This window comes from Balaenoptera musculus, chromosome 2, assembly GCF_009873245.2.
Source record: "Balaenoptera musculus isolate JJ_BM4_2016_0621 chromosome 2, mBalMus1.pri.v3, whole genome shotgun sequence".
NCBI lineage: Eukaryota > Metazoa > Chordata > Mammalia > Artiodactyla > Balaenopteridae > Balaenoptera > Balaenoptera musculus.
In genome coordinates this window covers 82,644,403-82,657,041 of record NC_045786.1, presented here as the reverse complement: position 1 = coordinate 82,657,041, position 12,639 = coordinate 82,644,403, and the positions used below count along the sequence as shown (strand labels likewise).

General features: G+C 36.6%; 1 protein-coding gene across 5 annotated transcripts in view; it reads right to left on the bottom strand.

The window, feature by feature from the left end:
• Positions 1–12,639, bottom strand: part of ATP8B4 (ATPase phospholipid transporting 8B4 (putative)) — a 305,563-nt gene that overhangs the window by 224,884 nt on the left and 68,040 nt on the right. For all 5 annotated transcript variants that reach the window (XM_036844630.1, XM_036844631.1, XM_036844629.1 and 2 more), the window contains one exon: positions 708–776. In XM_036844630.1, coding sequence (XP_036700525.1) covers positions 708–735 — 28 coding nt within the window. In that variant the 5' untranslated portion in view covers positions 736–776. The remainder of the gene's footprint in view (positions 1–707; positions 777–12,639) is intronic.

The window sequence follows — 12,639 nt, the reverse complement described above, 5'->3', positions numbered from 1 at the left end:
AATTAAAGTTTTAAAAATAATAAAGAAAATAGCAGTAATAAACTGAATACATTTCCACTGAAGGAAAAACTACACAATACTCTGTCGCTGACTAACAAGACATAAGACAAGATTAATACTCTCTGGTCAGGATGCTGTATTTTTTAAAATTGGAATACTATTAATACTGTTCAGCTAGACCAATTACTCAACTAAAAACAAAGTGTGTTACTTGCCATCATGAACCCAAATTATTTCTAAACATATGAACTTAGTCTTAAGTGTTGGTGTATTCATACAATGGAATACTGTTTTAAAAGAAAAAATGAAGAGGAACAAACTACTGAAACATACAACCATATGGATATATGTCAAAAAAACCTTATGCTGAGTGAAAGAAGCAAGACACAAGAATACATGCTGTATGATTTCATTTATATCGATTTCAAAAACAGGCAAAACCAATCTGATAGAAATCAGAAGGTGGTTGTGTAGAACACAGGGAGAATGAATAAAAAGGGGCATAAGGGAACTTTCTCAGGTGATAGAAATGTTCTATCTCTTGCTTTTTGGTGGTAATTACACACTTACATACAACCGTTAAATCTCATCAAATGGAACACTTAAGATCTGTGTGGTTTTTGTTTATAAATTACACCTCCGTGAAATTAAAATAAATATTAAAAAATCATATTTGCTTTGTGCCACCTAAAGAACTCAATACTTACCAAGTGATTTCTTTTTACTGCAGAACATTATTGCACCTGATTTGTTTTCACCAGGCCTCAACAGCTGGCCTACATAAGAAAACAAGAAATGTATGCAACATTAGTATTTGAGAAATGCTCATTAACCGTAAATTGCCATCATTCAGCTTTCTTCCTAGTCAAATCTAGATGACTAGGAAGTCATTAACACAATAAGGAATAATAGACTCCATTTATGAGACTTAAATCTAACAAGATAAGAATAATTCTATAACTCACAGACATAGAAAACAAACTTATGTTTACCAAAGGAGAAAGGGGGAATGGATAAATTAGGAGTTTGGGATTAAAATATACACACTACTATATATAAAATATATAACCAACAAGGACCTGCTGTATAGTACAGGAATTATAGTCAATATCTTGTAATAACCTATAATGGAAAAGAATCTAAAAAAGAATATATATATATCTGAATCGCTTTGCTGTACACCTGACACTAACACACCATTTTAAATCAATTATATTTCAATAAAAAAATTTTTTAAGGAAACAATTCTATACAAAAATTATCTATTTGTATTATGGTGGCTATATGGAACAATGTAAGGTAAGCACAAGTGTGACGTTCAATTGAGCATTAAAATGGAGCCAAATTTTCGAATATATCCAAAACCCTGTGAATCAGAATATCTCAGAGGTGACACTCCATTACCTGCCTTTTATTCAAGTACCAAAAGTGATTCCTTCCCAAAACAGTCACCCAAGTCCAGAAAGTGCAGAGTCCCATATAGAATTAACTGAAGAAGGAACACGCCAAGACACATAGTAATCAAATTGACAAAAACTAAAGACAAAGAGAAAATATCAAAAGCAACAAAGGAAAAGCAACAAATAACATACAAGGGAATCCACATGAGACTATCAGCTGATTTTTCAGCAGAAATTCTACAGGCCAGAAGGGAGTGGCATGATACATTTAAAGTGATGAAAGGGGAAAACCTACAACCAAGAATACTCTACCCAGCATGTCTCTCATTCAGAATTGATGGAGAAATCAAAAGCTTTACAAACAAAAGCTAGAAGGACTCAGCACCACCAAACGAGCATTACAACAAATGCTAAAGGAACTCTTTAAAAAGAAAAGAAAAGGCAACAACTAGAAACAGGAAAATTACAGAATGGTAAAGCTCACCAGTACAGGTGAACATACAGTAAGGGTAGGAAATCATCTACACACAAATATGATATCAAAACATTAATTGTGAGAGGAGGAGAGCACAAATGCAGGATATTTGAGATGCATTTGAAATTAAGAGACCAGCAACTTAAAACAATCATGTATACATATAGACTGCTATATCAAAACCACATGGTAACCACAAATGAAAAATCTATAATAGATATACACACAAAAAAGAAAAAGAATCCAAACACAACAATATAGTCATCAAATCACAAGAGAGGGGAACAAAAGAGAAAAGGAATTAAAAAAACCTACAAAAACAAATCCAAAATATTTTTTTAAATGGCAATAAGAACATACATATCAATAATTAACTTAAAAGTAAACGGATTAAATGCTCAAACCAAAAGAAATAGACTGGCTGAATGAATACAAAAATAAGACCCATACATATGTTGTCTATAAGAGACCCACTTCAGATCTAGAGACACAGACTGAAAGTGAGGGGATGGAAAAAGGTATTCCATGCAAATGGAAATCAAAAGAAAGCTGGAATAGCAATACTCATATCAGACAAAATAGACTTTAAAATAAAGACTGTTACAATAGACAAAGGACACTGCATAATGATCAAGGGCTCAATCAAAGTAGAAGATATAACAATTATAAGTATATATGCACTCAACAGAGGAACACCTCAATATATAAGGCAAATGTTAACAGACATAAAGGAGAAATCGACAGTAATAAAATAATAGAGGGGGACTTTAGCACTACACTTACATCAATGGACAGATCATCCAGACAGAAAATCAATAAGGAAACACAGGCCTTGAATGACACGTTAGAACACATGGACTTAATTGATATTTATAGAGTGCTCCATCCAAAAGCAGAAGAATACACCTTTTTTTCAAGTGTACATGGAACATTCTCCAGAACAGATCACATGCTGGGCCACAAAGGAAGTCTTGGTAAACTTAAGAAAACTGAAATCATATCAAGCATCTTTTCTGACCACTACACTATGAGATTAGAAATCAATTACAAGAAAAAAATGCAAAAAACACAAACACATAGAGGCTAAACAATATGCTATGAAACAACTGATGGATCACTGAAGAAATCAAAGAGGAAATAAAGAGAATACCTAGAGACAAATGAAAATGAAAACACAACAATCCAAAACCTATGGGATGTGGCAAAAGCAGTTCTAAGATGGAAGTTTATAGTGATACAAGCTTACTTCAGGAAACAAGAAAAATCTCAAATAAACAACTTAACCTTACACCTAAAGCAACTAGAGAAAGAACAAACAAAACCCAAAGTTAGCAGAAGGAAAGAAATCATAAAGATCAGAGCAGAAATAAATGACATAGAGACAAAGAAAAAAATAGCAAAGACCAATAAACTAAGAGTTGAAAAGATAAACAAAATTGATAACACTTTAGCCAGAGTCATCAAGAAAAAAAGGGAGAGGGCCCAAATCAATAAAATCAGAAATGAAAAGGAGAAATTACAACTGACACCACAGAAATTCAAAGGATCATAAGAGACTACTACAAACAACTATACACCAGTGAAAAGGACAACCTAGAAGAAATGGGCAAATTCTTAGAATGGTACAATCTCCCCAGACTGAACCAGGAAGAAATAGAAAATACGACTAGACCAATTATATGTATGGAAATTGAATCTGTGATTAAAAACTCCCAACAAACAGAAGTCATGGAACAGGTGGCTTCACAGGTGAATTCTATCAAACATTTAGAGAAGACCTAACACCTATCATTCTGAAACTATTTCAAAAAATTGCAGAGGAAGGAACACTCCCAAATTCATTCTATGTGGCCACCATCACCCTGATACCAAAACCAGACAAAGAGATACCATCAAAAAGAGAAAATTACAGGTCAATATCACTGATGAACATAGACACAAAAATCCTCAACAAATACAAGCAAACCAAATCCAATAATACATTAAAAGGATCATACACCATGATCAAGAGGGATTTATCCCAAGGATGCAAGGATTTTTTAATATCTGCAAATCAATCAGTGTGATATACCACATTGACAAATTGAAGAATAAAAACCATATGATCTAAATAGATGCAGAAAAAGCTTTTGACAAAATTCAACACCCATTTCTGATAAAAACCCTCCAGAATGTAGGCATAGAGAGAACCTACCTCAATATAATAAAGACCATATACCACAAACCTACAGCTAACATCATACTCAATGGAGAAAAACTGAAAGCATTTCCTCTAAGATTGAGAACAAGACAAGGATGTCCACTCTCATCACTTTTATTCAACATAGTTTTGAAAGTCCTAGCCACGGCAATCAGAGAAGAAAAAGAAATAAAAAGAATACAAATTGGAAAAGAAGTAGTAAAACTGTCACTGTTTGCAGATGACATGATACTATACATAGAAAATCTTAAAGACGCTACCAGAAAACTACTAGAGCTCATCAATGAATTCGGTAAAGTTTCAGGAAAAAAAATTAATACACAGAAATCTGGTGCAATCCTATACACTAATAATGGAAGATCAGAAAGAAAAATTAAGAAAACAATCCCATTTACCATCGCATCAAAAAGTATAAAATACTTGGAAATAAACCTACCTAACAGGGCAAAAGACCTGCACTCCAAAAACTATAAGATGCTGATGAAAGAAACCGAAGGAGACATAAACAGATAGAAAGATATACCATGTTCTTGAATTGGAAGAATCAATACTGTCAAAATGACCATACTACCCAAGGCAGTTTACAAACTCAATTCAATCCCTATCAAATTACCAAAGGCATTTTTCACAGAACTAGAAGCAAAAAATTTAAAATTTGTATGGAAACATGAAAGACCTCAAATAGTGAAACCAATTTGAGAAAGAAAAACAGTTGGAGGAATCAGGCTCCCTGGCTTAAGAGTATAGTACAAACCTACAGTAATCAAGACAATATGGTACTGGCTCAAAAACAGAGATATAGATCACTGAAACAGGATAAAAAGCCCAGAAATAAACTGACTCACCTATGGTCAATTAATCTATGACAAAGGAGGCAAGAATACAATGGAGAAAGACAGTCTTCAATAAGTGGTGCTGGGAAAACTGAACAGCTTCATGTAAAAGAATGAAATTAGAGCATTCTCTAACATCATACACAAAAATAAACTCAAAATTGATTAAAGACCTAAATGTAAGGGCCAGATCCTATAAAACTCCTAGAGGAAAACACAGGCAGAACACTCTTTGACATAAATTGCATCAATATCTTTTTGGATCCCTCTCCTAGAGTAATGGAAATAAAAACAAAAATAAACAAATGGGACCTAATCAAACTCGGAAGCTTTGCAAAGCAAAGGAAAGCATAGACAAAATGAAAAGACAACCCTCAGAATGAGAGAAAATATTTGCAAATGAATCAACGGACAAAGGATTAATCTCCAAAATATACAAACAGCTCATGCAGCTCAATATCACAAAAACAAACAACCTAATCCAAAAATGGGCAGAAGGCCTAAATAGACATTTCTCCAAAAAGCACATACAGATGGCCAATAGGCACATGAAAAGATGCTCAACATCATTAATTATTAGAGAAATGCGAATCAAAAATACCATGAGGTATCGTCTCACACCAGTCAGAATGGGCATCATCAAAGTCTACATATAATAAATGCTGGAGAGGGTGTGGAGAAAAAGGAACCCTCCTACACTGTTGGTGGGAACGTAAATTGGTACAGTCACTATGCAGAACAATATGGAGGTTCCTTTAAAAACTAAAAATAAAACTACCATATGATCCAGGAATCCCACTCCTGGGCATATATCCAGTGAAAACCATAATTTGAAAAGATACATGAACCCCAATGTTCATTGAAGCACTATTTACAATAGCCAGGACATGGAAGCAACCTAAATGTCCATAAAGAGATGAATGGATAAAGAAGATGTGTGTATATATATATATATATATACACACATACATACATACAGTGGAATATTACTCAGCCATAAAAAAGAACAAAATAATGCCATTTGCAGCAACATGGATGGACCTAGAGATTATCATATTAAGTAAAGTAAGCCAGACAGTGAAATACAAATATCATATGACATCACTTCTATATGGCACCTAAAAGAAAAAAAAGACACAAATGATCTTATTTCCAAACAGAAAGAGACTCACAGACACAGAAAACAAACTTATGGCTGCCAAATAGGAGAGAGGGTGGGGGAAGGGTTATATTAGGAGGTTGGCATTAACATATACACACTACTATGTATAAAATAGACAGCCAACAAGGACCTACTGTATAGTGTATAGTACAGGGAACTATACTCAATAGTATGTAATAATCTATAAGGGAAAAGAATCTGAAAAAGAATACATATATATATATATATATATATATACACACATACATATACACACACACACATCTATATATATACATACATACACACGAACACACACATGCATGAAATAGGCAAGGGAAACATAAGCAAAAAATGGAATTACATCAAACTAAAAAGCTTTGCACAGTGAAAGAAACTATCAACAAAAAGGCTACCTACTGCACTGGAGAAGATATTTGTAAATGATATATCTGATAAAGGGTTAATATCCAAAATATACAAAGAACTCATACAACTCAACATCAAAGAAAAAAAAACCAACCCCATTAAAAAATGGTCAGAAGACCCGAAGAGACATTTTTCCAAAGAAGACATACAGATGGCAAACAGACACATGAAAAGATGCTCAACATCACTAATCAGCAGGGTAATGCAAATCAAAACTACAGTGAGGGACTTCCCTTTTGGCTCAGTGGTTAAGAATCCACCTGCCAATGCAGGGGACATGGGTTCAAGCCCTGTTCTGGGAAGATACCACATGCCGCGGAGCAACTAAGCCCATGTGCTATTAAATACTGAGCCTGCGCTCTAGAGCCTGCAAGCCACAACTGCTGAGGCCACATGCTGCAGCTACTGAAGCCCACGCTCTGCAACAAGAGAAGCCACCACAATGAGGAGCCTGCACACTGCAACGAAGAGTAACCCCCGCTCAGCGCAACTAGAGAAAGCCTGCGCGCAGCAACGAAGACCCAATGCAGCCAAAAATAAATAAATAAAATTTATTTTTAAAAAAAGGCATTAAGCACCCCTATGTTCATCACAGCATTATTTACAATAGCCAAGATACAGAAGCAACCTAAGTACCCATTGACAGATGAATGGATAATGAAGATGTGATGTATATATGCAATGGAATACTATTCAGCCATAAAAAAGAATGAAATCTTGCCAGTTTCGACAATACAGAAGAACCTAAAGGGTATTATGCTAAGTGAAATAAGAGAAAGACAAATACTGTATGATTTCACTTACTGGGTAAAACAAATGAACAAATATAACGCAACAGAAACAGACTCATAGGTACAGAGAACAAACAGGTAGTTGTGGGGGAGGGGGGCAGGGGGAGGGAGGATGAGTGAAATAGGGAGATTAAGAGGTATAAACTTCCAGTGACAAAATGAGTCATGAGGATGAAATGTACTGTGTGGGGAATATAGTCAATAGTAATATAATATCTCTGCATGGTGATAGATGGTAACTAGACTTATCATGGTGATCATTTTGTAATGTACAGAAATATGCAATCACTGTGCTGTGCACCAGGAACTAACATAGTGTTGTAGGTCAATTATACTTCAAAAAACAAACAACGAACTCGCAGAAAAAGAGATCAGATTTGTGGTTACCAGAGGCAGGGGGTGGGAGGAGGGGGAATTGGATAAAAGTGATTAAAATGTACAAATTTCCAGTTAGAAGATAGTAAGTACTAAGGATGTAACGTACAACATGATTAATATAATTAACACTGCTGTGTGTTATATATAAAAGTCATTAAGAGAATAAATCCTGAGTTCTCATCACAAGAAAAACAAGTTTTCAAAAATTTTTTATCTATATGAAATGATGGACGTTCACTAAATTTACTGTAGTAATCATTCCATGATGTGGGTCAAATCATTATGCTGTACACCTTAAACTTATACAGTGCTGTATGTTAATTATTTCTCAATAAAACTGGAAGAAAAAAAATTATTTAGAAATAAATAAATAGGGGGCAGAAATAATGTCATTATTATCTTTTATTTTTTTCCCTACATGTCTAATTTCCTTCACATGGTAAACTCTATTAAGGATTTAGAGTGAATAAATAAAGGGCAAACAAATAACTTCAACATTTAGAACCCAAAGGACCATGGAAATGAACTCAAGCACCTTTGCAAACACATGACAGGGTAGGCAGAGGTTCTGAATTCATACTCTTTAGGTTAGAAAGAGAAATGACTTGTTTGTTCCTGCTCAAAGACATGGTGTGACAGGATGCATTAAACACCCATGAAAGAAGAAGCTGGTCAGTCATATGGAGACCAGAAAAGAGGAAGAGCAGCGCTTATGGCTTAGCAGTTACAAGAAAGGAGGATGCAGAGGAATTTCATCAACACGTACTGTTGCATTACAAATTTCTAGTGTCTAAAAGGCCTGAAACCATCAATATTTCTCTCTGTTGTGCTCCCAGATTCATGAGTTCCCTTTCACCACCTCCAGGAAAAGCAGCAGCCCATTGAGGGAATAGCCACCCTTGGGGTGCCCATGACAAATAGGGCCAACAACACTTTGTAAAACCCACTGCTTTTCCAGGAACCAGTCACTAAAACTGATGAATCCAACAAGATGGGAGTACTACTGCCAGGTGCTGCTAGAAGCAGGGATAGGTCCTCAAATATAACCCATCAATAACTCTTCTGTTCTTGTTCCCATGCCTTCTACCAACTGCCACCAAGGCTGCCTAAAACAATCCCCCCCGCCCCCTCCTCACTGCTCCCCCTACCCCAGTCTTAGGCAGCAGATGCCTCTAGGACATGCCTGCTGACCAGTGACTGCTTTCCCCTGCATTCCTTCTAACAGGTTTCCCCACTCCAGCCTTGGCCACCCATAGACTAGGGTCCACATTGAAGCCACAGTGATCTTTATAAAAGTTAAATGGCATCATATCACACCCCTGCTTAAAACCCTTCAATAACATCCCACTGGCCTTAGAAAAAAAGATCAAATTGCAGCATGACTCCTTGGCCCCTCTGCAACCTGGTCCCTGCTAGTCTTTCTACCCTGATTTCTCACCACTCTCCTTACAGCCCCCATTCTTCCTTGCACCACACCCCCCATGTCTATACTACAGAAATAACTCAGCTTCTTTCTATTTGAGGGCCTTGACACATGCTCTTCCCTCTGCCTGTCATAATCTAACCCCATCGCCAGCCCCTTCACCTGACTAACTTGTACTCATCTTTTCAATATCATCTCATACATCACTTCCTCTAGGAGTTCTCCACTGGTCTCCCAAATCAGAGGTAAGAGCACCTCCTATGTGCTCCCATAGAATCCAGAACTTCCCATTTCAGAGCCCTTATCATTATAGAATGTACTTGCCTATTATATTGGCTGTTTTCCCATTAGTCTACAAACTCCAGTGGGGCAGAGACCCGATCTGTCTTGTCCATAGTTGTATCTTCAGTGTCTAATGCACGCCTGGCATGTGGCAGTGCTCAATAAAAATTTGCTAAATGAAAGAATGATTAATGTTCTCAGTGTCTATAAGGAATGAAGCAAGGGCTTCCAGATGCTAAAAGGCATTTCCCTTTCAGCAACTATCCCTTCCTAGACCCCAACCCCAAGTTCAAGAACATCTTAGATCTTCCCAAACTGGGAACCATCATGGCTTTCTTGGCTGCTCCCTACCTCTGGCTGGTCCCTATCGTCCTGTGCATCCCCCACCTCCAGCCTAGGAAGAACCTCAAAAAATGAGAAGTATTTGGTTGGCAATAGGAAGAGTGTTGCAGGCAAACTGAAGAGCAAAAGAAAGGAGAAGGAATTTGCAAATCTTGGGGTAGAAGGGCAAGAGGAGGCACTCTGGCTCTAAAAGAAGATGCACAAAAAGGATTTTTTGAGGAAAAGGCTTTCTGTGAGAAATAACATGGACAAAAGCCGGTTTTTTATCCATGAGGGACTATCTTTGTTTCAACAAATAGTCACAACCGATACAAAATGGCAACATGGAGAAGGATGAATGGATTCTGTGACAATGACACCTTGATCTGGTGGCCCCAGCTGGCCAGAGGGTTAAGGCTCATCAGCAAGTTCTAAGCCAACTTGTTAGGGCTTGAAAACTCTCTCTGGAGACCAAGTAAACATATTCTGTTTTCATAGGCTCAGAGTCCCTCGAGCTGGTGAAAAGAAGAATGATTCTTTAAGTAGGACGGCAAAAGGGACTCTCCACCCTGACAGGTGGCAATGAGAATGCAGGCAGAAGAAAGAAATTCAATCTCTCAGGAAGTTATTAGGAGTACTGGCCACTGGCCAACGTTTTCTTTCTTTCTCCTTATTGGTTTGCTAGATTGCTTTGAGGGATTAGCACTAACAGATAGCCAAAACAAAGGATGAACTTAAATATATATTTGTGTAATATAAAGGTAACTAAAGAGAAAATATCCATGTAAACCCTTCTGTCTCTTATTTTAGATCTTCCTGTAAGCACTTTTCACTTTAAAAGCCCCTAGACAAATAAACATAAAGCAAAACCATATCCTTCCTAAAATTACCTTTAAACCATACAATTATTTCCTTGCTTTTAATTTCTCTAATACCATCTTCCAAAGTATCTTTGAAACCTTTTATTTTTAAAATAATGAATAAATCCATTTTTAAATTTTAGCCATTTTTATTTTTGTAGAAAATATTCTCTATTTCATATTTAATCCAGAGTGATAATATAATTACTGTTGTACGAATGAAACAATATTTCTCTAAGGTTTGTGAAAAGTGTTTCTTATTAATGATCTTATTCAAGTGTTTTTACTCTCTAACACATGTGGTTACAACAAAAACTAAGGATTCAAGTCCATGTTTCCTGCAATCCAATCTTTTCCTTTTAATAGAAGCAACCCAGGTATATTTAATGGAGGATTCATACTAATGTAGCAGATTCTAGTGTAAATTTGAGGAAGTAAAATTTAGTCCTTTTATTGTTGTACACTTATCAATTCACCAAAATACCCCAGCTGACACTCGCTCCACCTCTAAAGGATGTCAGAGTAAAGAAAAAGCCAACTTTTATTGAACTTTCAGATCAGTGAGGGTCTACAGAAATACACTGAAAAAAAAAATCAGGTGACAAAGAAGGATTTGTTAAAACGAAATCTAGCTCTAGAAGTAGGAACTTCGGATTTTGAAATTCAACATTTGCAAGTACTGAAGCAAACACTGTTTACATAAAAACATTCCTCCTTTTATGAAATCACCCCAAAGCAGAAGAAATAGAAAAAGGTAAGTTGCTGAATAGGTTTTATCTTCCCTTGCCTTCATCTTATTCAAGGGATTAAAATGGTGGTTTTCTTGTGTGAAAGTCTTAGTGGGTTTTTACAAGAAAGACAGGTCTGGGGAAAGTAGGAAGAGAGGTAAATGTAACCAAAATAATAGTTAAGTGTTTTACGTATATTAATTCATTTAAGTGAGTACTTTTTTTGGAAAAGACTGAGAGTGACGCTTGCATGAAGAATTTGGGGTTTTTTACATTTCAAGTTCAGGTTTTGAATCTTGGTCACAGAAAGTAATTCTTTGAATGGAAAAAAGGGCAAAGTAAAGAGAAAACTCCAATTTGTTTAGGGAAGATAAGAAGTTGGTTTCAGATACCTTGAGATTGAGGACATAACAAGACATCCAAGTTGGAAATGCTACTTAAGCAGCTGTGAGCAGAATAGTGCATACTGCTCATATTATGATTCATCAAGGAGGTCCCTACTTATAGTGAAAATGGGTACACCTGGCTGCAGGTGACTCAACACTTTAAGCCAAAGATTAAAATGGAGAGTCTCTTTAATGATCAGAGGCCATTCAACAATCAAGTTATTATAGTTAATTCCCCCTGCTCCAATTCCACGATCACCAAGCAACCTACTGATAATAACTTGCTTTCCCCCAGAAGTCTGCCTACAGGGGAAGAATACACCAGTCATGCATGCTGAAGTGAACATTCTGGTCCTCCTGACAGTTATATTATACATTTTCAATGAATAAATTGTCATTCACCTTACTCTAGATCATCAGTCTCCTGAGCTAATATTAGTCTTCCCCAGAAAGGTAGCTCTGTTTTTGGTATGCTGTTGACTTAACGGTCCAAAGTCTACAGGACATATGACCCACTCTAGCCATAACAAACTCACCAACCGGCCACCAAGGGAACAGCCTGCCGACCTGCTCAAGGGGCAGCAGGATGTGGTGGCTGCAAGCTTGTCCTTTGGAGTCAAACAACCTGACCTTGGATTCCTGCTTTTTTCTACTAACATTACAGAATCCAGGGCAAGTAAGCTCTCTAAGCCTCAGAACATACCTGGACAGGTTGTTGGGGACAGTGACACATAATGAAAATGCTCGTTAGATAGTTATCTTGAAGGCAGCCCTCTGAACTTCCCCTGTCAAAATGTCTATATAAACATTAGGGTGAATTGAGGACAGTTGAGTATAACCCCTGTAAGACATTCTGCAGCAAAATAAAAGAGATAAGTGTGAATGGGTAATGAGGCTTTAAAGAGAAGATGTGCTTACAGTGGGGAGCCAGGGCTGTGGCAATAAACAAAGGGGACAGAACCAGTGGGGAGAGAGATTGAAAACATGAGGGA